At 41.8% G+C, this 25,769-nt stretch overlaps 1 protein-coding gene across 1 annotated transcript in view; it reads right to left on the bottom strand.

The window, feature by feature from the left end:
- Positions 1–2,063: 2,063 nt before the first annotated feature.
- Positions 2,064–25,769, bottom strand: part of TENM2 (teneurin transmembrane protein 2) — a 544,540-nt gene continuing 520,834 nt past the window's right edge. Inside the window, exons 24-31 of the mRNA XM_067304576.1 lie at positions 25,369–25,523; positions 24,001–24,875; positions 16,881–17,056; positions 15,054–15,289; positions 10,147–10,443; positions 7,698–9,312; positions 4,968–5,098; positions 2,064–3,935 (exon numbers count right to left, since the gene is read on the bottom strand). Coding sequence (XP_067160677.1) covers positions 3,174–3,935; positions 4,968–5,098; positions 7,698–9,312; positions 10,147–10,443; positions 15,054–15,289; positions 16,881–17,056; positions 24,001–24,875; positions 25,369–25,523 — 4,247 coding nt within the window. The 3' untranslated portion in view covers positions 2,064–3,173. The remainder of the gene's footprint in view (positions 3,936–4,967; positions 5,099–7,697; positions 9,313–10,146; positions 10,444–15,053; positions 15,290–16,880; positions 17,057–24,000; positions 24,876–25,368; positions 25,524–25,769) is intronic.

Below are 25,769 nucleotides of genomic sequence, written 5' to 3'. Positions count from 1 at the left end.
ACGGCGAGGGGCGGCGAGGCGCAGGGAGGGAACGGCGAGGCGCAGCGAGGGAATGGCGAGGGGCAGGGAGGGAACGGCGAGGCGCAGCGAGGGAACGGCGAGGGGCAGGGAGGGAACGGCGAGGGGCAGCGAGGGAACGGCGAGGCGCAGGGAGGGAACGGCGAGGCGCAGCGAGGGAACGGCGAGGCGCAGCGAGGGAACGGCGAGGGGCAGCGAGGGAACGGCGAGGCGCAGGGAGGGAACGGCGAGGCGCAGCGAGGGAACGGCGAGGGGCAGCGAGGGAACGGCGAGGCGCAGGGAGGGAACGGCGAGGGGCAGCGAGGGAACGGCGAGGCGCAGCGAGGGAACGGCGAGGGGCAGCGAGGGAACGGCGAGGGGCAGCGAGGGAACGGCGAGGCGCAGGGAGGGAACGGCGAGGGGCAGCGAGGGAACGGCGAAGCGCAGCGAGGGAACGGCGAGGGGCAGCGAGGGAACGGCGAGGCACAGAGAGGGAACGGCGAGGGGCAGCGAGGGAACGGCGAGGCGCAGGGAGGGAACGGCGAGGGGCAGCGAGGGAACGGCGAAGCGCAGCGAGGGAACGGCGAGGGGCAGCGAGGGAACGGCGAGGGGCAGCGAGGGAACGGCGAGGCGCAGGGAGGGAACGGCGAGGGGCAGCGAGGGAACGGCGAAGCGCAGCGAGGGAACGGCGAGGGGCAGCGAGGGAACGGCGAGGGGCAGCGAGGGAACGGCGAAGCGCAGGGAGGGAACGGCGAGGGGCAGCGAGGGAACGGCGAGGGGCAGGGAGGGAACGGCGAGGCGCAGGGAGGGAACGGCGAGGCGCAGCGAGGGAACGGCGAGGCGCAGGGAGGGAACGGCGAGGGGCAGCGAGGGAACGGCGAGGCGCAGGGAGGGAACGGCGAGGCGCAGCGAGGGAACGGCGAGGGGCAGCGAGGGAACGGCGAGGCGCAGCGAGGGAACGGCGAGGCGCAGCGAGGGAACGGCGAGGCGCAGCGAGGGAACGGCGAGGCGCAGGGAGGGAACGGCGAGGGGCAGCGAGGGAACGGCGAGGCGCAGGGAGGGAACGGCGAGGGGCAGCGAGGGAACGGCGAAGCGCAGCGAGGGAACGGCGAGGGGCAGCGAGGGAACGGCGAGGGGCAGCGAGGGAACGGCGAGGCGCAGGGAGGGAACGGCGAGGGGCAGCGAGGGAACGGCGAAGCGCAGCGAGGGAACGGCGAGGGGCAGCGAGGGAACGGCGAGGGGCAGCGAGGGAACGGCGAAGCGCAGGGAGGGAACGGCGAGGGGCAGCGAGGGAACGGCGAGGGGCAGGGAGGGAACGGCGAGGCGCAGGGAGGGAACGGCGAGGCGCAGCGAGGGAACGGCGAGGCGCAGGGAGGGAACGGCGAGGGGCAGCGAGGGAACGGCGAGGCGCAGGGAGGGAACGGCGAGGCGCAGCGAGGGAACGGCGAGGGGCAGCGAGGGAACGGCGAGGCGCAGCGAGGGAACGGCGAGGTGCAGGGAGGGAACGGCGAGGCGCAGGGAGGGAACAGCGAGGGGCAGCGAGGGAACGGCGAGGGGCAGCGAGGGAACGGCGAGGCGCAGGGAGGGAACGGCGAGGCGCAGGGAGGGAACGGCGAGGCGCAGGGAGGGAACGGCGAGGAGCAGGGAGGGAACGGCGAGGGGCAGCGAGGGAACGGCGAGGCGCAGGGAGGGAACGGCGAGGCGCAGGGAGGGAACGGCGAGGCGCAGGGAGGGAACGGCGAGGAGCAGGGAGGGAACGGCGAGGGGCAGTGAGGGAACGGTGAGGCGCAGCGAGGGAACGGCGAGGGAATCGCAAGGTGCAGCGAGGGAATGGCGAGGTGCAATTACCAATTTTTGCTGGGTCACAACCAGAATTGCAGGTGATGGGTAACCGGGACTTTGCTTACCCGGAGCTGAAAGGAGAAGCCTTCTGCAGAATCCATGGTGCAAGGACGGCACGTGTTTTCTATGTATAAGATGCTGCATATTTTAGATGACAGTGACACATAAATCCTGTTTTTTCCATATGTAAAAGATTTCACAATAGAAGACAAATAATTCACAGGAGTTTTAGAGACTTTATTTATGTATAAACAATTTAAACACTTTGCCATAAATTATCTTTGCCTGTCTCTAGTCTTTGCTTAGCAGCAAATTAAAATTAATATAAAAACTCAATGAACAATTCATACATGTATATTACAAAAAAGTTCTTGTACCAAAGTTCTTATTAGACTTTTTTTTTTTTTTTTTGTGGTGACTGTAATGTGATTGTCTCAGTTTCTCGACCAAACAAACACACTAATAATTTTTAAATCTGAAACAGTGATTGTGCCTTCTGGCTGATGTATGTACAGGGTGATCTGACGTGGTGCCCATTTGCAATAGTGTAACACAATGCCCACAGCTCTACTGGAACTGATACCAACAAACTACTGAATCTAAACAGACTACACCCTGTAACTGTGTTATACTGTCCACAATGGAAATCTTCAAAGACAAACAGAGTATGAAATTTATTTGTAGTGATTTATAGCCACCATTTCGAATGTAACTTTACACTCTGCCCTCTTTGAATGAGTTAAACTTCAGGCCAGACAAATGGAGGGTTGGAGTGCAAGTGCGGTTTTGTTATTTTTAAATATATTTTTCTTTACTATTTCCAGTGCACTCTCACTTGCATTCTCATTTTCCTCCAGTTGCTACACACAAATCACCCCAAAGTCATGTTTTAAATGCACCTGTATTTTGCTTTAAATGAAAACCTCTTGGATATTTATCAAACAAGCAGTCTGAATCATTTGTGTTTCATCAGCTGGTTAGTGAAAGTGGCCCACTTGGATTTCTTAGTTTGCTCACGTGTGAATGGAGTGAGGTAATACAATACGAGGCCTTCTTTTTATTTTTCTTTAGACCCAGAACAAGTGGGTAATATTTCAGGGGTACTTTTTAATTTGTATGCTTAGAGTTTTCAGTCTGGCTTTAGTCCACTTCAGGATGTGGTTTTTAATCACTTGAACAGTAGCATTTAACTCAAAAAATATGAGCTTTTTGCCACTTACTATCCCGAAGTAGCTCAGCCTAGTGCCCCCATTTAGGTCTTCATCTCCTTAGGAGAGGAGATAACAGTTGTGACTACTGATTCATCCAGCAAAGGATGACAGCAGATTAATTTGTTACCTCTTTCCCATTTCATTCTGTCTTAAAAACTGGATGTTGTTGCTACTGTCTGCTAGCTCTGGGTACTGCTCCACGGGCAGGACATAATATCCCTCGTAACCTTGAACCCTTCCCGTGTTCAGAAGCTGCTGCTTCTCTCCGTCTGTCCATCCGCGGCTGCCCTCTCTGCCATCCCGCGCCTTCTGCTGCTCCTTGGCCCAGGCGGCCCCCAGGGCTCGCTGCCGAGCCTGGTCCAGCACTCTCGCCTTTTCCTCGTCCAGCGTGTCCGGCGTTAGTCCGTAGCGGATGTTGAGCAGCAGGGTGGAATACTGAAATTCGATATTGGTAAACCTTCGAGTCCTTCCATTGATAAGGAGCGTCGGCTGGGAAACGGTGACGTTCACTCCACTGTCCAGCACCTTCCGCCCGCTGGTCATCGCAAGGGTGACGAGGTCGCTGTCGGCTGAGCCGATCTTGACGAAGTAATGCGTGTCCTTCCCCTCGATGCTGTAGTGCATTTTTTCCAGGTAGTGAGCGCTGTTCAGGATAGAGGCAATTTTTCTGCTATCGTCTGTGGCTATGCTGGAAATGCCAGTGGTTACACGGCCTTCCTTCACAGCAAACATGATTCCTTTCCCAATAATGGGAGTGGTTGTTGCAAACCAGTGGCCTGCTTTTTCTCTAATACTGGCATGTAATCTTTTAGATATGACCTGTCCCTCAAGAGCCATGAATGCTTGATTGTGTCTTTCTGTTGTCTGCTGAACTCCTGTAATGAGCTGAAAAAAATAAACAAAGGAGATACAGACCTTCTTAAGATACTGATTTCAGAGACCAGTGCTACTCTGTGTTTTGCCTTCTAAAGGAAAGCCATGCAGTGGAAATGCTAAGCTACAGAAAAACCACTCTCAGTTATCTGCCCGTGCACCATATTGTGTTCAGAATCAGGTAAAAACTCGTCTGGCAAATTATTTTGCTATTGATAGTATCAGAGAAGATATTTTTTATGTTCTCAGAAATCACCTTTTATAGCTTATATATACCACAGATCTCAATCTTAGCTATTTAGATGATGTCCTTTACAAGAATAAGTAAGATCCAAGTCTACCACAATTTTAATCAGTGTCTATAACAAACACAACCAATTTATTAAAAGATGGCACTTAATTACTGGACACTTCTGCCCAGAAATTTCAACCACTATATATGAATAAAATACTTGAAAGTAGATGAAATTGGTCTAGTATTCTTTTCAAGTATCTTAAAAGGGTGGGAATTTATTATAAAGGATGAAAGCATATACCCATTTCTATTCACTATTAACACCATAATTGAAGGTAATTGTAATAACAGAAGTAGCAAACCAAATCCTCTAACTATGAAAAACTTCAAGCAAAAGATAAGCTGCTTTCCTATACAGGGTAGGGAGTAAACCCATCTCTTAACAGTACAAGTACCAACCTAGGTTTATTGCAATACATATGTTATTAGGATAACGTTACCATAGGTACAACAGATGATAAATTACACTGCGAAGTTTCCTTTTGCCATTGTTAATCAAGTTAATCAAGTTACAACTTGTTAATCAAGGCAGAACTCAATAAAAGACAAACTAATGACATTGTAATTACAATAACAACGAAGGCTGGCAAAAATGGCATATGTTCATTAGTATAAAATCTAGCTATACTCACTTCCATTTTACACTGAAATAAATACGCTGCCTTCCACTGGAACTGCTGAAGAGACAGTATTTCTGTTCACAGAGTGACTCAAATTTATCAATAAAATAACTTCACAGTTCTGCCTACCTGTCCATTTTCACATGCTTGACTCTCAGACAACTCATACGGCGGTGACACAAAGTACATTTTTGCTCTAGGGAAACCAGGAATAATGTTGCTGAGCTGAAATCCAAACATCACCAACCAGCTTTTGACATCTAAAAATCAAAAGTAATCAGGCAAGTGAGAAATAAAAGTGTATCATAAACACATTTAGGAAATCCATCCTCTACCTCCTTAATTTCAAGTAGCAATTGAACTTATAATTTATATTACAGTGTGGCAGTTTACAGAATTGTGGTATTCCACAGTGAACAGACACAAGAAACACTGCTTTAAATTTATCCTAAATAGTTCATCAGGGATATATCACCTCTTCCACACTTTTTTCCATTAAGATATATGGATTATCCAAACATTTTACTGTACGCAATACTTGTCCCATCTCTGACACCTTCTGATGGTGTTAGTGCAACCCACACACTATATTGCAAAATGATGTTTTATTAGGTTAGCACTTCTAAGAACATTTGGAAAGTCCTCTGGGGAAATACATGGCTTCTCTTTTAGGTCCTACTCCTATTAGCCTTCATCAGGTTTCTGGAGGCTCCATCAAACGCAGCGAGAGGCCAGACTGGGAATTCAGAGTCTAAATTTAGGTACTGCCAACAGGCTGCCCCCGAAGCCTTGCATCGCAGGCACAGCCCGTGCAGCGGCGCTGCCCCCGCGCTGCCTCGTGCTTCGGGAAGGCCCTGCTCTTGGCTCCACTTGCACCGCTCTGTCTCAATTTCTCGTTGAAAAACAGCAAGCAATTTCCACTAAGTTAGTGACGGTAATTGTCATTCAGCAGATATCAAGAACTAACGATTTATCTTGGTTATTTAAAAGATGCTTTTGAACAAAAAAAAGCCCATGACCGTGTTTTACATTTCTGCTTCCTGCTCCTCTTTTCTGGTTGTCATGGAGCTAAGCAGCGGTGCGGGAGCACAGGCACTTCTTATTTGATTTGGACCAATGCTGATGACCATTTTTCTTTAAAATTTTCTCTCCTGTCTTTTTTTAGTGGCATCTCTCCTCTCCAGCCTGTAATGGCTTCTGATATTATTACTGCTCCTTCCTCACGTGAGCTGAACTCCACATTTGAGAAGACAGATGACTGCGGCCAAACGCTCCCAGCGCGAGGCCGGCCGGCCGAGCCGACCCGGCTCGCGAGGAACGGGCCCGGAGCCGAGCGCCTGCCCACCCGAGCTGGGCCCGCTGCAAAGCCTGGTTTCCCTCGGGTTTTAGCAGAGGTAATGTGGCATCATCAAAAACGTCATACTGCTCGGTTGTGGGCACGGGACAGCAAAAGGCGGAGGTTTTTTTTCAGCTGTTCTGCTACTAAAACAAGTAGTATAATACTCTTATTACTATGAAGGCATTTGGAAGTATCTCCCATTATACAGTGCCTAATATGTTTTCCCTTTAGATTTGGACAGCACAGAGCTACTGCTCCTGTTTAAGTCTTCTATATGTTTTATGGTATAACGGTACCTCCCCCACAATTTACTTCAGCTGCCCTAATTCAGCACTAAAGTGGAGGACCTCTGTCCTAAGTAGTTCCTATTTTTCTTTTCTAGCATGCTTTGCAGCACTCCACTCCTTTCAGCAGCACCCCTGAACGCAGCAGTGCCATGGGTTGACAGGAAACTTGGATGGGGGAGAAGAGGGTTTTTTTTTTTTTTTTTTTAGCTATGAAAATTAAACTGTCTGCCTAGTCGCTTCTTGCGCCAGATAACCTATTTAGTCCACTGAGCAACAAATATGCTCATCACCAATATAGTATTTAAATAGACTACAAGGTACGTGTTATAGTAAAATGCAATATATCTTCCAGGGTTTCATCCAGTGGATGCATAAATGAAATGAATGTAACTTCTGAATGTAGCAAAATAGAAGATGACATTAAAGATCTAAATTAAATACTGGTAGATGAAAATAGGAATTTTGTTCAATTTAGGACAACAGAATTTGACGCCAAGGCAATTTTGGTCACTAATGTTTTCACACTATCAGGTATAAATCCCCGTATCTTCAAACTGCAAGATAGCTGTAAGAAAACCTGTAGTATGTCACATATACAATTAGGTCTCAAAAACTAAGGAAACTTGCTGTCATTTTCTGTGAAGGAAATGCACACTTTTCTAGAAATTTGAATTACTGCTAAAATTATGATAAATAATTAATTCAAAATGATATCTGCTCTAATTATTTTCCTCAAGACATATTAATTACCTTTCTTTTTAAAAACTGCTGGCAGCTAATTCAAGTACTGTGTGATCTTACTAAGTGAAAAATTAGTACTAATTAAGAAGAGGTTACAAGTTTTAACCAATTCTAACGTACACAGTCAAAGCTAATTTACCGTTTCTCTTTCCCAGGTCTACACATTCCACAAAATTTCTTTGTCTTTCAGAAGGAAGTAATTTTTTAATACATAAAGGTTTTTGTTTTAAAGCCTAAAGACTGTTTGCATGTTAAAAACTAAATAAGGAAAAGCCCCTTCTTTGTGGCTGCTCTTCTAGGGCCCTTCATCTGGAGAGGAGCCATAGCAAAGATCAGGAACAGCCAGCCCTTTCCATGGGACAAAAAAGCAAATGGCCAAAACTTGATCGGAGGATTCAGCAAATGTCTGGTAAAGAGAAGCTTGATTTATTTCCTTCCCAAATTAACTTCCCTAGTATAGTGCTACTTACAAAAAATGTAATGGAGTCTCACCTGTTACATAATTTTTTAAATCCAGTTCGTTGCTGAGAGGGTTATTGCTCTTGAACATGTACAGATTGAAAGGAGCAGGCTCTTTACCAATGTTTTTCCACATTGTGTAATCAGGAGATGTCCAGCGCCCAGCAAGGACATCATAGTCCCTTTGGGTAAAATGGACCAGTTTGGTTAAAGGGTCATACAGACCCCCATGGAACCCAATAACCAGCTGGAAATCAGGGTTGGAGTCGTAATAGATCTCTCCATACGCTGTGTACTGAAGCTGCTTGATCATGAGGCCGTTGATGCTGAACACGGCTAAGGGAGTGCCCGTGTTATCGGAGGCGACATAATACTCTTCCCCACTGCTACTCTCCATTGCAAAGAGGTGACCTTGCAGATCATAGTACAAGGAGGTAATTTCTGAATTGGAATGATTGTAGACATGAGTTACTCTTGTTGGATTGTGAAGATCAGCATAAAAATATTGTAGATGATGCCCCAGGTTAGTCTTGCAGGAAGCTCTTCGGCCAAGTCCATCATAACGGTATTGAATGTTCCAGCCATTTGCTTTGTTGTAAGCTCTTGTCAAGAGTCCTTTGGAATTGTATTCAAAGACATCTGAGCCTCGCTGACACAAGAATCCATCATCATCGATTTTGTATGGTATGTCACCTAAGCGTGTAATCCTGTCTCTTAGATCGTAACGCAGAGGCATCAATCGAACACTGTTTCCAGGATTCAGGAGATGAAGGTTTCCATTCAGATCATAACTATAACGCCAGGTTGGTCTATCATTTACTGCCACACTTTGCAGTTGCCCATCTCCATCGTAATCATAGGTATACTTGGTTGTGTTGGCATACGGGCCAAGTTTCAGTTCTCTTTTAGTTACCCTTCCCATGCTGTCATATTGTACAGTCATCCAGTACATTAGTGATCTGAACATTTCATACTGAACTTCCTTAATGCGTCCATGGGTATCAAAGTGCTTACTCAGTGTCATAACTGCTGTAGTAATGATTTGATTTATATCATAATAAATAACTCCAAATTTGCCAAAATGCTCTACTTTGCCCGAAATCTCATCGTAACGGTAAAGATCAACCGGAAGAGGTGTCTCACTTATTATCGGTTTGATGCTTGCAATTCGAAAACTATTATCATGATATGTATAATCAAACCTTGCATTGACCATACCTTCTTCAGAGAATCTGTAGATTTGTTTGTCAACCAGAGGGCCAATTTTACGATAGCGGATTGTACAAGAAAATCCACCACTTTGCAGGTTCACCATTTTTAGGACACCTGTAGTTTCATCATATCCAAAAGTAACTGCAGTACTGTCATAAACAATTTCAGATAATTTGGATAGCTTTCCATACTTGTAGAAGACTTGTCGACCAGTACCTAAAAATGATGTTTTCAAGATCCTCCCATCATCACTGTAATCAAAAATCACTGATGCATTGCTTTCAGGAGGATTATAAATATTTCTAATGTAGCCAATAGATGTGTGAGTTGACATGCTGTGCCGAGCAACACTAGGCATAGTAACAGCATGAAGTCGGTCTGAAGAATCATACTCAAAGATGTATTGCCGTTGACTCTGAAGCAGTAGTACCATTGACTATAGAAAAAGAAAAAAAGTAATACATATTTACTGTCTTTCAGCACGTGACTTGTGAGAGGGCATTTAAAAAAAGAAGAGTTTACTGAAGAGGCAGTAGCATTAAAATAATAAAAAGAGACATAAACCCATTAGTCTGGGGCCAAAACTGCTCAGGAAAATGGACAGATTGCCAGATGTGAGGATGTGCTGCTACTTACAAATCAATATGCTGAAAACAAAGTGTAGGGTATCAATCTCTTGGCTACCCCCCTTTTGGCAGGATTTTTTTTTTTTGAGATGCAGAAGAGTTAGATAAATGACTTGATTTCTCTTTACTCCAGCAGTTGTAATTCATGACTATTACTGTGAAACACATGTGAAACTAAGCAGAGAACAACTCTGGTTTCCTTACAGCAACAGATTCAAAGCATGGAAGCGGAAAATGATATGCGATTTTAAGTATTTAGGACAAAGTTTTATGACTGAAGTGTCTTAATTAGGCTAATTAAAATGCAATACCACATTTTCATTTAATAAATAATGATTAGAGATGAATTACCTGTTTCTCCTTGAACCTTTTGTCAGGTTTACTCACGCATTTTTGGTCTCAGGGAAATATCAAAAGAAAAGAACCATGAACAAAGAATTTCCTAATTAAAAATTAGTCAGATTCAGTTGACTAATTGAAAAATATAAGCATTTAAGATCAGGCACAAAGAGATTCTTAACAACTGCAATACTTCAGATTTCAGATCATTTTTGTGTGTATGTGTTATGCACAGAGCCTAAAATGAAGCAGAGTGGTACTGCCTCATTGTAGCTCATGTCAGAGCTTAAAACAACATCACGTACTTTTTCTAGGTAGGTGTAACTCCAGACTTTCCCATCTGCAAACATGCGTGATATGATTCGGCCTTGCTTATCTATATCTGTTCTTTCGCTCATAGCACCCCGCTGCAGCCCAGCCAGGCGTCCATTGAAGAAGTAAGACACGTTGACAGCAGCCAGGCCACTGCTGGGTAGCCAAAGGAAAGGACGTCCCAGTTGATCATAAATTATCCTCAGTGTAAACTTGCGGTGGTCATCATAGATTTTTTCTGTGCGTATGTTCCGGTCATAATCGATGGACAGCAAGTTCCTTCCATGGACCTGTGGAAATGAAAGAAGGCCGTATTCAGTGACCAGTGAGCACTAAACCTATAAGAATTTTCACAGTGAAAATAGTAAGCATAAAGGAGAACTAAATTTCCCCAAATTTTCAAAAAGTGTAGGATGTCTTCCTATTAACAGGCTTACAATTTCCGAGTATTTTCAAGGATGTTACTTTGAGTGTTTAACTGGGTTATTTCCCTTCTCCCTGGAACATGGGTTGGCTGTGGTCTTTCAGACAAAAGCTCCCGTATTGTCAGAAGGGACAGACATACTGCATGCCTAGGTCTTAAAGAGCAGGCTGTTAACGTTTAGCAGACAAACGATATTGTGTGGAAGCAATTTCTCTACTTCTGACATCAGTAGTTCTTAACCTTTTTCCCTACTATGACCCCAAAACAATATAAAAATTTACCATTTTTTATCTTCATTGAGATTTAACCACCTAAGTTCTGTAGCTGCAACACCTTGCCTATGAATTCCTTCCATTAACACTTTCTTTATTTACTTTCTAAGCATTCCACAGATCCCTCAGCAACCTAATCACATGGGATATGTCTGATTTCTTCTCTTTAGAAGTCCTGATCGTACAGGCTGGGAAATTTGGACTTCTACCATTTTGCAAGATATCTTTCACAACAAATGAGAAACCAAAGTTCTAAATACTTAAGTAAAATGTTTTTTGCTTTTCACTTTTTTTCAGTTAAAATTTCTAAATCAAACAAAGTACAACATGAAGTGTTTTAATCCCATAGTTGATTTTTTTTTTAAATGCATGAGCAAAACAGAAGGAAAGGAGCGTAAGAAATGAGGAGGTTTCTAGTGAAAATGCTGTAATAAGAGATACATAAATATATTCACTGGAGGCTGAGCCACAGAATTCAGGCTAATGCTGTAATCTGATAAAGCTTCTTAAGCAATTTAATTGTAGATGTGTCATTAATAAAGTAGAAGTCTTCAAATTAGATATCATTTGACAGCAATGACTACTTAAAAAGTATTCATTGGTTTCTGGGAATTTGTTCTTCAGCTTATATTTTACAGTAGCTTTGATTAAGCAACATTTTCTCTTATCCAAAATTAAACTGCACATCAAACAATATGCAAATTAACCCTGAGCCTTTCTTGAAGACATAAAAGTTATTTGGAGATATTTTCACTGGCAGGGTAAACCCAAATCCCATCCCATCCCACTCCATAGGAATTCAGTTATACAGAAAGCAATTTTAAAATTAATACAATTTTGTGTTTGTAAAGAAATAATTATTTTAAATTATTGCTCATTATCCTTATCCTCATCTTTTCCACTAATAAAATGTAGCTCTTTAACACAGTTTTCATTTCCTCAGTGGGCAATCATTATAAAAAGCTCATTTCTGTAGGTTTTCCCAAAGGTTTTGCATAGGAAACTTTTCTCCTGATTCAAAGAAAAGATAGGGTATTTTTTTAAAACACCTTGGCAAAATAAATCATATTCTGGTATCACATTTTAATGGGAACAAAACTGTGGAAGCCAAACTCAACATCAGCACTTTCACAACTGGTTATTTTTGTTTTGTACATGCAAACTCAGTCCTGATGACAGAGACCTATCAAAACCCTGTCCTTCATAGAGGTCTGGGGAAAGCAGGAGAGAGCTTTAACTACTCAAAAACAGTTAGCTATAAGTTTAAAATAAAAGATTAGTCTTAAAGATTGTGATTTCTTAAGGAGAGGCAGATTTTGAAAAAAAGTCTTTCAAAAAGATTGAGAAGTAACATTTAAAAATTTTGTTTTTCCAAAACTTTTATAGCTTCATAAAACGGTTGGGCCTCTTTGGGCTTCTTCCCCCCACTACAGTAACTGCAATCTGCATGCAGAAAAGTCTGACTCCAGGTGTCCTCCTTTTTTCTCAAAAGCTTTATTAAGGTTATTAGTTTTTTTGCCATAGAGTACTAAAGTACTAGTTTTCTGAAATGATTCCCCAGAAGAAGAGCTATGCACACACACAAACATTACTTGGAGAATAAAGGAGCACCTGCTTGAATCATTCAGTACCTTCATTTTCATTTGTAAAATAAGTAAAACCACAGAGTGTAATTGCAGTGTCATATTAATTATATAGAAACCCAAACAAAATGACTAACTCCCACTCTTCTTGGGAACACTAATAACACTATTACGAATACCATGACTGAAGATTATCTAGCAAGCTCTTTCTCTTTTGTTCTGCTACCTACACGCACATCTGTTTTTCCCTTTTGCTCTCGCTGAACAAGTCACAAGAGGGAAGAGCCCTTCTATGCATCGGTTAAAGGCCTTGCAACAGAAACCACTTAAGTGATGTCATGGTGCACCAAAAAATCTTCAGTATGGAATTTTTATCAAGACTTTATATGAAAATATTAGCAAGACATTGAACATGCTACTCATAAAATAGCAGCGGACAATAAGTAGGCTAATGTAAAGATGAAGTACAGGTCTTCCTTCCTAGGCTTAACGAAGACCACCCAGGCACGCTCGCACAGGTCTGCACCTGCAGTTGAAGCGTGCCCCCGCAGCACAGACAGCCGTAGCGGGGGAAGCACCGGTGACGGCTGCCAGGAGAAGAGGGGTTCGGGCTTCACACCGCAACGGGTTCAGCGCCCTCAGGGCCACGCCACCGTCGTAGCAGGCACTTTGCGTAACCGCAAACCTATTACAAACTCATCCTGGCGGGCTGCTTCTTATGCTGGCGGGCCTTGGCGCGTGACGCTCGCAGGGAGAGAAGGTCCCCGTTTAAGCCAGGGAGATGCCTGTGACGTCTCGCTGTAAAAGGTAAAAAGCCCCAAGGAGTGAGAGCATCATCTCGCCCGGGCCGGGGGCTGCGCTCGCCCTCTGCTTCGCCTGCAGCGCTGCCCGTACCTACAAGCAGCCCCGCAAAGGACAACGAGCCGTGTGTGCTCATAAGACACGAATCCCGTGCAATAACAACACCTTTCGCTAATACTTGATCCTGAATTTGGGATTCAGCCAACAGCTCCGCACGCTTCCGCACTGGTCTTCAGGAAGCTGCGCTTGTCCTGCAGGAGCCGTGCCCGGCGCGTGCCCCAGCTGCCAGGGCCCACCCTGCCCGCCACCCGCGCCCTCCGCGGCCGCCAGCGCAGCGCCTCCACTGCGCTCGCCCAACCATTTGCAAAGATGAATCAGAATAAATGAGATGCAAATAAATTCTATGCTTTCTCCCTCATTTTCAAATTTCATTTTCAGTCCGCTCAACCTGTTATAATCTCATAGTGATTTTCATTTAAAAGAGCTAAATGGATATGTGATTATTGTTAGAGGAACTAACACCAGACAATTAAATGTTGAGGTGTTGCTAGATAAAGCAGTGTTTTGATTTGCATAAACATGATGCAAGAAAATCCGTCTCAGGCAAGGTTTCAGCTCTAAGACGTTTAACTCCAGCTAATTACCACAAGTACTTCTATTAAGTTTTTAGTATTGAGAGTGAGGATTACAAAAATTTTATTTTAGGGGCCTATTTATTTTATTTTGAACACCTAGTCAAAATGCAGAGCTGAACTATTTTCGACTTACAATCAACTTCTGCAGGTCAACACATCAAAAATCAATTACACAGCCATGAAATTTAGTCATTAAGGATTAGCTGCTAATCTCATTCCATTTTTTGTCTGACCTTCCCCCTCACACCAATAGGTGCATACTATTCTGAGGATTTGGGAGAATAAGGAAAGACTTGTTAATTCAGTGTTGTGAATTAGATGCTAAGCAACAGGCAAATAACAAAATTTAACACCCCTATCTGATTATTTTTTGTAAATTACTACGTAGTTGATTACATATATTGCATTTAATATGAACATCTTGAACACACAAAGCTTTATCCCCTGTCCATGGATGTTGAGAGAATTATTAAAAGAACCAGGACTTGGATCAGCCCTACAGATTTTTTCTGCTCACTCTCTCACAGCCCCTTCCAAACTGTACATACTGAAGCAACCAGTGGAAATTTAGGTCTCTAAGAGGTGAAAAACAGGCTAATAAGCACTGAAAGGGATTAATCTGGATGCAGCTGATCTTCAGTTTGGCAAGGGATGGACTACATGACCTGGGAGTTTTTCTTATCCTGTGATTATGACTTTATAATTATGGCAATTGTTTTGCAATCATGGTATTTGGGAGAGGAAATAATGCCTGTCTCACTGACACTGCAGGGGGAATTTAGGTAAGCAGAATGTAACCGCTCGCACTGCAATTGTGTTTGCTTCACAGGATTAACCATGGTAAGCATGCCACAGAAGCCTTATAAACGATGAACAGTCAGTTTTGTTTTGTTTTGTTTTCTTCCCTGCCACCTGCATAACCAGAGGGACTTACAGTAATATTCTGTGTATTTTTACCAGCCTCTTTTAACGTCCTTTTTGTAAAAAAACTTCTGTAGCTGATGACAGCAGATGATTCCATGTACTTAACTGGCCTCTCAGACAAAGAAAAGACTGTCACACCAAAGAAAACCCCAGAGTTACACATTTTTAAGAAGTAAAACCAGAAAAGTCATGTCCTTCAAAATGGCAAGTTGCCTGCACACACAAAAAAAGATCATTACTGTTATGGCAGATTCTACTTACCCTTAGCTTTCTTCCAAACACAGTCACTTTGCCTTTAATCTGTTCTTTCCTCAGACGCCATTCAATTGAGTTTAAACCATTTTCCATTGGTAGAGAAATATTACATCGTCCTATGGTGGGAGTTACAGTCCCAGCCAGGACATGAGGTTCACTGTGAAAGCTAATACTCATGCCATTGGCATACATCACTCTCAAAGTACCATTATTACAGAGCTGGTAGCTGTTCCTCACTTGATCTACAGCAATAATGAAAAGAAAATAATTTAGCTATTCCAGTCATAAAGAAAACATATAGCTTAATTTGATCGTTTTTTTATTGCACTCCTGTTGATGTTAAATGAAGTCAGTCTGCAATTACCAGTTACGTGGTACTATGGTGGAAATTACAGATGTTACTGATTCATGTAAAGAACAGTAGTAACAGTGAGCCTGCAGAGAGATACTATGTTTATTCCACTATGTTTTGCCTTTAGTCCTAATTGTAAATCAAAATGCACACCGATATATTTCAACCACATAATTTATTTCTAATATGAACAAAATCTCCTGAAAACTGAACTGCTGGATAAACAACAAACCATTAAATTCTAGGATAAAAAGAAGAAAAAAGGGACTGTTGGCTTCTTTATGAGTGTGAACAAGTAAGCCCCTCTTCTTTTTCTGTCTCGGTTTAAAACCTGTCTCCCAGCAGATGCATGGTTCAGAATTACAGTTTAGCTTTAAATCCCCAAGGTGTGAGGCTCCAACAATACCAGCTGGCGGCCACAGTCCTTTCCTTGGATGTCATTCTTCATTCTACCACAAAAGAACTGTACTAGCCGATCACACACCTGGCCTCTTTGCTTTCTGATAAAAGTTATAAAAATAGACCGGTACTTTTATGGCCGTGCTATTCTCCAACTGTTTGACACAGCCAAGTCCTTCCTGAGACAATCAGGATGGAGCGCTGCAGCGTGCAGCTGTCACCAAAGCATCAATATTTGTCTGACAAAAGGACAGCATCTGTATAATTAATCATCTGGTATAAGAGAAATAAAGTCTTTGTAACCAGACGTGTCACGGTATAATAGTCTATAAATGTTGACATTTATATCAGGAGGAGACTATTATTCACTGATGATATTCTTATTCCAGTGACATTATATCTTAATTAAAAAACCACATCATTCACCAAATTCCTTGCAATCTATCTTTGATAACTGGCTGTTTTCACTGCATCAGACACAACGCTTGGGCTGTGTTGGAAAGCTCTGCACAAACATTTAACTGTTTTGGTGCTCATCTCTTCTGCCATACTCGGGCTATAACAGCGTTCTCTGACTTGCTAATTGTGGCACAAGATCATCCACTGCACTCTTTATTTTACATTTTACTCAAATGGTTAGTGTACAAATTTGGAAGATTTCATTTCTAATAGTAAGAGAAGGCTAGCTGAGCCTCTTTCCCCACTAGGATTTTACATAGATAGCCCGCATTCATCAATCATACTGCATCTTTTTGACAGTGAAGTCAGAACCGATTTTGCACTGAAGTGCAGAGAAATGTGCAAGTGGGTAAAGTGAACCTGATACAAGAAGCAACAGCAGAACTAACTTACATCAGCAGATAACAACCGTACGTATCTGACACAAAGTATTATTTTGAAATATTTCTTACCTGTCCTGAAGACCTGTCATTCTAAGAGTGAGTTTTATGGGAGTTTTTCTTGCAAATCTTATACTTTTTTCCCCCTGCTCATAACTGTACTAATGAGAGGAATCTTTTGAGAATTGCTTTCGCAAATTGCGTGTGTGGTTGGGATATGTGCTGAGAAGTGCACTTTGGTACCTTGAACAACTGTATAGGAAGCCTCCACAGAGGAGAGATTTGTGATGACCGTGACATCGTCATCCCGATTAGAGTTCTCAATGTCGATGGTAATAGACTTCTCCATTTCTCGATGAAGGCTAGTTACCACTCCAGTGGGACGTGTTACATTGGTCAGGCGCCCTTCATGATCATAGCTAATAGAAAAGTTAGTGAGAGCAAAAAAGCATGAGGATATACATATTCATTTTTCTACTCAACGTAATAATAATGCACCACATTTTTGAAAAAAAAAAAAAAAAAACAGAATGAAAGAACATTCTGGCCATACCTATTCCTCTTTTGTTGAGAGTATGATGATAAAATAATAATTTTCAGAGATCCTAATTTCAGCTATACCAGTGTAAATCCAGGCTAGTTTCTTTTTGAATCAATGAAGATATTAATGGATGTACAAAGTGGTATTTGGTTCAACCAATTATAATTAGCAAACTGATCTGTATTTTAGAAGTTGCATTCTACTCTAAGGAAGTTGAAAGGTAATGATACTAAAATATACAATTGTATACTTCCAAATGCATACTCAGTGGAAACTACTAATTATGGTTTCAAGTGACATACCAAGGAATCAACTTGCCATAAGAGACTAAAAAAGACATCAGCCTGAGAATATAACAACTTCATTTTGGTCTTATCTATGGTATTTCACTACATTTTGGGTTAATCTTTTGCTCATAAGGATGAACGATGAGAAGTCAAAGCACAGGACAAGTTGATTTTGCATGAAAGGCAGCAGTCAGCACTTAAAATATACCTTAGAAGATGAATTTAGTGCTCCAGAGGCACAAAAATAAAAACAATAAAAAAAAGGCTGTTCACAAGCTTATTGCATCTCAGAGCAGCTGTTACATTTGTTTATTTAGAGCTTTAAAGCTGGGGGGGGGAATGCTGACTGAAATCAAATCACACTGTTTCTCTGTTTCCTTTCGTAGTCTATATTTCTGCGGACATATATACTAAAGAAGCAATCCCATGGATCTCGAGGGCAAGAAATACGGACCTGAAACACAAAACCAGTATTCCACTCTGCGGCTCTAGGTGCTGCAATTCTCTCCTTGTGCAAGAGTTTCCCACCCAGCCACTACCAGAGTGCGCATACTTCTAAACAGCAGAGTGGCGAGAAAAAATGTTTGATGTAGATTAAGGGAAAGGATTAGGCAGCAACTGAAACCAACTGGCCATCCTCAGAACGTGGAAATCCAGCAAAAGGGAAGCCTGCAAGAGAACTGGTCAATCCATTGAACTGCCCGAGTGTAACAGAAAAGCTAGATAATTTTCTTGCAAGTCTGTGTTTAGCTCCAAAGGTGAGAATAATTTCACTGCTTTCAGTATGACTTTTTACAAATGAAAGTTGTTAAGAAACCTCAAAGTAGGACACTTGGACTGTGTAGCATATCTCCAAAATTAATATACAAAATAGGCTCCTCAGTTAATACAAACAGAAAATATGGCATTACAGATGGTTGCAGCCATTCAACTGAATTTTGGAGAGGAAGGAAAAAAAAATCACCTGTGGACCAAAAGTCTTACCAAAACCAATGGAAGTACTAGGCAAAGAAGTCAATCACTAAAAGAAAGCATCATGGGGCCAATAGGGACCAGTGACATGTTGTGTTCATTTAAGCAGTTTAGGACCAAATAAAGATTAAGTGGCATGATTTTTCTTAATATAAGTCACGCATTTCTGCCCATTAGAACATATTAAGAATTTTTTTGACAATATCAGCAAGATGGTGGCTAAAAGATAGTATCTTGATGTAATTTGTGAAAGGGTTTTGGGTTAAGTCTATAGAAAGGTCTTCACAAAAAGTACAGAAAACTACTGATAAAGCATAGGTGAGGGAAGAACTTGGTCCAACCAAATGTCCACCTAGAAAGGAAAAGCAAAGCAGAAAAACCGGACAGTTTCGACAATCTAAAAGATTAATAATAGGATACACCCTAAGACTCTGTATGTGGACTATATTTATGTTTAGTGATTATTAGGGGGGATAAAGAGAATAATTAGGTGCCAAATATTATAAAAGAGATGATGTTATTTAAGACAAAACTAGAAAAGTCTATAAGTGACTTCAGAGTGACCACATAGAGCTCAGTGAACATTCAGAACAATGGCAGGTGAAATTTCCCATCAGCAAGTATATGTTAGGTAATGCAAATGAGACAGAGTAATTTAAACCACTCATTCACATTGCTGATTTTTTAATTAACTCAGGAAAAAGTCCTGGGGATTGCTGTGGGCTACTCACTGAAAATATCTGTTCAAAGTGCAAAGGCAGTATAAAAAGTAAATATGGATTAGGAGGTACAGAGACTAGAACAGAAAAAATGAAAATATTCTAACACCATTTCTATAAATCAGTGTTTTGCCCCTCCATGGAGCATGCTTCCCAGTGCCAGTCACACTATTTGAAAAAGGAAATGGCAGATGTTAAAAGGGTTTATAACCAACGGATGGACATGCTCGAAGTGATACATACACAAATGCTCTCCATAAACATCTGCAGACTGTTTAATTTATGAGCTACAGATATATAAAAAATTCACTACTTAAATGATATACACACACTGCAATACCGATATATAAAGAAGGCATTTCTAGTCAAACCATTTCATCAATAAAATCCTATTTTTAAAAACCTTTAAAGGCAAAAATTTTTAAATGAATAAAACAATACATTTATGGACTATATAATTTAGAAGTGACATATTATTGAGTATTTTTGGAACTTATGTATTCTTGAGAGCAAGTACTTAGTAGAATACAAAAAAGTAAATTTATCTGAATAATAAGTAAATGAAAGTTAAATAGGAATTAAATGGATAAATTATATACTTTTCTTCTCCAAGACGTGAACCCAGGTCTAACTGAACCAAAAAGAAAAATTTTCCAATAGAAAAACATACTGTAGTTGATCAGTCTGGGACTTCTGGTACCTTCTTCTCAAGCAGCTACTACCTATCACAGTCTAAGACACAACATTGGGCTAGATGAATCCGATTTGATAAGGCAATTTTTGTATCTTCAAATGAGGGGGATGCTGGATACACTGCAATTACTGAGCTTTTGTTATTGACTTCCGTTAGACCAAGGTCTCGTTGCAGGTTTTTCCTACTGTGCTGTTCAAGAGGTGGGTAAGAAAATGGAAGACAGGCAAGGTTTACCTGTGACAGCACACCGGACACCTGACACAACAGTCGCTGGAGGAGACTGGCGGCTCACAAACTAACAAATATTTTTTGAAGCTGGGCAACAAACATCTACAGGTGAATTTGTTAAGCAGTAAATCTGAAGAAAGAGGTAGCATCTAAACCTCAGCCAAGACATCCAGCACATGCTCTCATCTAGGATATAAGTGGGGAGAGGGCGAATGGATCCTTTCTTAATCCTAGTATCTTAAAAACCGGAAGCTCCCTGTGACCACTAATAACTTTCTAACTTTTTGCTTAATAGCAACCCAATCTGATAGAGCGAGTACAGATTTCAAGGACAGTAGGTTGCTCTACAGACTCGTGTAACATAAGCCATCAGGGCTCCACATCGACATTGGGGCCGTTGGCTGATCTGCAGTTCGGAGAGGGCACCTCCAGCCCGGTGGTCCGAGAGGCGAGCAGCTCGGAGCCGGCAGGGCCAGCGCTGCCCCTCGTGTGCTGGCCTGACCGGGGGGATGCCACAGACACTGTCCCGCAACCGAGACGCGTTCGGACATTTGTTTGCAAACTTCTCAGGTAGCCACAAATATCTGAACGACGGGACATCCCTGCAGCAGGCTCGTGAAAGCCACCGTGGGATGTTTTCCCATGCCCAATATTATGGCACCTCTATATCTTCTGCGATCTTTATGGCTGGCAGTGCGGCCTTTGACATTTGAAATGTTACTGCTTGTCAGCCTGCACGTGGGATTAGTCTGGACAGTTTCATATTCAGTTCTGCAGAAAGGAGGAAGGGCAGCTTTGGACCTAACAATGGGAAGGGCAAGGTGCACATCCACATACATTTACATATATCCCTGTTCTCTCTCCCTTATAAAAACAAGCTGATTTGAGAAGAAAACAGCAGCATTCTCTTAGGATGCTCCAAAGGCCAAGTGCAATACCGCTGAGGACCGCTTCAAAGATCTGTTCTTCATGCCCAAAACCAAGCTTAATTTTCCCTGTGTGAGCCTGCTGTTAGCTGTTACATTATTTAAGAGACTTGTCCGTTCCTAGTGTGAATGACGTGTGCATATACACATACACTATACATACATAATATACATATAGAAAGAGTATGTATGCACATACACACATATATTATATAAAAATAGCTTGCATATGTGTTTGTGCGTATATACACATGCATACATACATATATATAATGTACAAATTTAATTCTGTGAGCATTTTCAGGATACAGTTTACATAAAAGAGAGGTATATACCCAATAAGATAGCACTGCACTTCAAGAGTCTGTTTGATATAAATGCACTGCAATAAAAATTTCAGAAGTGTTTCTAAACTTTATCTCACATAGTCTTTTTACTACTTAGAAGAATATTGTTCTTTCTCAGTTCAGCAGCCATATTAACAATTTTGGGTATTGCTTATCTCTGTACGAATGTATAAATTTAATGTCACAGAAAACAATTTTGTTATCCGTACAATATCTCCTTAACTCAGTATTTCTTTCATCTTTAATTGATACTAACTTATAGCCATGAAAATAGAGTAATGATGAAGATGTAATTTTCTCCTTGAAACTGCTTCAAAGAATGAATATAAAAGAGCAACCAGTATCAAGTGACTGTGATGGCAAGGTTCCTAAACTTGATGTAAATAATTCTCACCATCTTATTAATAAAAACCTTAACTGTGGGGGTACATAGGAAGACAGAGCTTATTAAGGAGATTCTGTAAGTCAGCTACCTATGATCAACTTAAAGGAGATGTGCCTACTTTTCTGACATTTTGTAATGAGTATTTCCAGTGCATATAGCTAACTTCCAACCCTAGCATAGGGTTGTCCATGCACATATTGAGATACACATCTTTTAACTTCTCTGTGAGTGGCACTTAACAGTTTGTTCTAACCTGGACAACAACCACCACGTATAGTTTATTTTATATATGCACTGTGACATTTCGGATTAAAAAAAATGTATATACTGTCCTCTCATCTGTGGGCTCTATGCTTATGAGAATTCATGTACAAATCTGGAGTCAGTAAGTTATCCCCACCACATTATTAAATTCATTATTAAATCATCTACTATAGTAACTCAGTCTGTACTACTTAGACCTAGCTATGGTGCTTAAAATCTACTGACCTGAGGCAAGGATTGCACATTTTTTCTTACCTGACCTTTGAAAAAAAATCTGATCAATACGTCAACACTATAAACACAATAAATTATATTTTCAGATGCATCTCAGTAAGACATCAAAGCAGTTCCCTTCTATATTTACTTAGCAGCTCTAGTACGTTTTTGCTAATAAATCATGCTGACCTAGTACCTCACGTGATTCTCAGCTACCACTTACACCAGCTGTGTAATTGTTTAGATCCGTTTTTAACGTTTCATTGGTTTTGAGGTAGGGTTTTAAATTATGTTGCTATTTTAATTTTCTACAATTAATAACAGTTTATGAATCTTCAACTGTTGAGAAAAAAAAAGGCCTCCCTAAAAGGGCACACACACCTCATCAGCAACAACGTGAGACTTCACCAGCATCGAGTGCAGTGAACTTTAACTTGAGCTCTTAATCAGCAGGTAATGCCTTCAGGCGTCCACACGACTGGATGATTTGTGTAATTAATGTGTGGCAGAGAAATAGTCTTGGTAAAATATTAAGGAGAAAAAAATCCCCGTCTTTGCCCACTGTCTGCATGAGAAAAGGCAGAGCGGTTCAATCCCCAGGCCCACGCTGGAGGCGGACCACGAGAGGGCACTGCTTTCCTTTCCAAGGAGCCCAGACACACTGCGGAGGAAAACACTGCTGCACAAGGGTAATTTAGTTATATTTCGGTCAGATTGAACACAGTTCCCTGTATTCCTGCATAACTTATGTTTGCTTAAAAAAATAAAAAAGTGGTGGGCAAGATGACTGCATTAGTAAACTAAAATACATATGAATCATTGCTATTCTGCAACCTTAAATACAATTTAGAGTTAAATATAAAGCCGTATTAATACTTTCTACCTAATAGTTTGAGAAATGCTATTCAGTAATCATTAACTATTTCAAACAAAATACATGGGCATCAGACTTGCCTTACTCAAAAGCTAAAACCATAATATCATTTAGCTTCTGTTAAAAATTTGTTTTTGTCAATAAATGACAAGAAGATTATTAAGAACAGAATAACTATTAAAGAAAATTCAACTAATTTTTCTAGATTTTTAATACACTTTTGAACTCCATCTCTGATAAGTTTCATTTAAAGAGGAAATTCTGCCTTTTAATCTATATTCCCATGAACACCAATGTGCTTTTGGGTTATCTACAAATTATGTACATTACACTAGGGGTCTGACAGATAGCTGGGGATCTAATTTCCTTACTTGTCTCAAGAACGAAAAATCAGTAAAGTTAATCAACTTTTTGTCAACCATGAGTAAAATATGAGCCTGAACAGAAAGATTTATAATTTGAGTTCCAAAAGAAACTGTAATATTAAGATCCCTAGACAGAGACAACTCAGTAAGAGCCACAGATTGGTGTGGTCTGATCTGGATTTGAATTATGGGCAGCCTTGCTGATGACTCAGAACAGGGGCCCAACCTGGCGATACACATCCAAGCTTCTGGACGCAGTACCAGAACGCAAGCCGTCATGCTGGAGGCGGGTGAACTTCCTCACTGGCCTCATGCTGCAGGCTGGAATTTAGGCGGTTTAGGTTAGGCCACCTAAAGGACATGGCAAAACTGATGAAATCAAGAAATCACTTCATCATTTCCAATATCGTACTAGATAAAGATGTAAAGACCTTATTCAGCATCAGTGAAAAGCCTACAACAAATTTTGGCAGGATCAGATTAGGACCTAGTCCCTACCTTTTGAAAAATACATGTATGCTTAATATATCCAAAAACATTCTTACTCATAAAACGTTGTCCATCCCGTTTCATCACTCTTTGTTGCTAAGAGACCGCTGTTTCCACTGTACGTCATCAATCCAAGTTCCAGGGTCTGTGTTGAGACTAGCTTGAGTTCGCCGTTAGTGCCAACGGCCAGCGTGACAATCTGATTATCCGGCATGAGTAAATGGCGGGGCATCCCGCTGGTGTCCCGACGAACCTTCAGGGAGTTGCCGTTGTTGTCCATCACCTCTGTGACATCGTTATCGCTGCTGTAGGTGAAATTGTACAAGTACTCGCCGGTAACAAGGCTGAGAGTGTACTGGTGAATTCCGTCCGCATTGAAGACATACAGCTCCTGTTCTCCTGGAGATGCAGCTTCATATTGGTTAAAAGAATTAAGAACGGGCCTGTTTTTACTGACAGCCCTAATGCGGATATTTCCAAGATCAGCTATGTAGATGGTACCATCTGGGGCCACAGCTAAGGAGGATGGTGAATTTAAGATGGCATCAGTGGCATACCCATCATCCCCAGAATAGCAATTACAGTTGACATCATTTTTGCAATCACAGTCTGAAGCTGCCCCTGCAAGAAGGCATATTTCTCCATTGGTAGTTACCTGGCGTAGCCGATTAATTTTTTTTTCATCTGTCTCACTGATGTAAAGAACTCCTGTGTGTGAGATGGCAATGGCACTGGCTGATTCGAGTGCAGAATGAATAGCCAGTTTGCTAAGAGAGTAGTCTATACCAGGAACCTGGCAGTGCATGGGGCGTCCAGCAATAATGCTAACTTGATGATTTTCTGTGATCCGTAAAATAACATTGTTCTCTAGGACATAAAGTGAGTTGTCCATGGGATTGACAGCGAGATCAGTAGGCCACTCCAGCCGTACCTATGAGTTGCACAAATTATTACTGTAAAACTTACAACCGAAAAGTACACTTCTAGTGTTTAAAATTCCATGTGTAACAACAGCAAATTAGTGAGGGGGTTATCTGAGTAAATCATGAAACTAAGTCATGAATTGCAACTATTTCAAACAATGATTTTCTTTTCCAGAAATATTAAAGCGATGTGCAGTGGTAACTTTAGCTAACTGTGTTTCTGTGCAAAGAATGAATGCTACATTCTGGAATCTCTACAATAATTACAGAAAAACAGGCAATTAAGACAGTAACTCCCATTATCTCAACCTTATTTCTCTATAGCTGTGTAAATAACCTGTGTTAACCACAGTAAAAAGATGGTTCATTCATTTCAGTAATGTATCACATACACTATTATCTTGTGCTGCATAAAGTATGTCTTGAGTGGCCAGGCAGTCATCCAAAATAGATGCCCATCTCTTCTAAGGCAGAGAAGAAAAAAAGGCAGTGAGAGTCTACCTGGGTGACATCCATGCTGGAATCGCAGCTTAGAGGTCGAACGGCCGTTAGGTCATTGGAGCCCAGCAGCGTTGATATAATTCCATTCTGATCCACTTTTCGAATCATAGTGGCATCAACAAAATACATGAGTCCATACTTATCCACTGCAATTCCTACAAGTGTGCAAAACAGGCATCAGAGAATACCATTGGCTCCTAGCTGCAGGATAGGCTTTATCATGCTAAGCAAGTTTATAAGAGTGATTTTTTTTTTTCCACTTCCCCTGTTCTTTCCTCCCTTCCAACTTGTAGCTCTGGCTTCTGAGCCCACGTCCTGGGGCCCTCCAAGTAGCTGTAGTGCTACCAAATAAATGGCACAAAGCAGATTTATCCTTTGGGCTTTAAAGAAAAAAAAAAAAA

This window comes from Apteryx mantelli, chromosome 14 (genome assembly GCF_036417845.1).
Source record: "Apteryx mantelli isolate bAptMan1 chromosome 14, bAptMan1.hap1, whole genome shotgun sequence".
Taxonomy (NCBI): domain Eukaryota; kingdom Metazoa; phylum Chordata; class Aves; order Apterygiformes; family Apterygidae; genus Apteryx; species Apteryx mantelli.
Note: the sequence above shows the minus strand (reverse complement) of the source record. Positions and strands in the feature narration are given on the sequence as shown.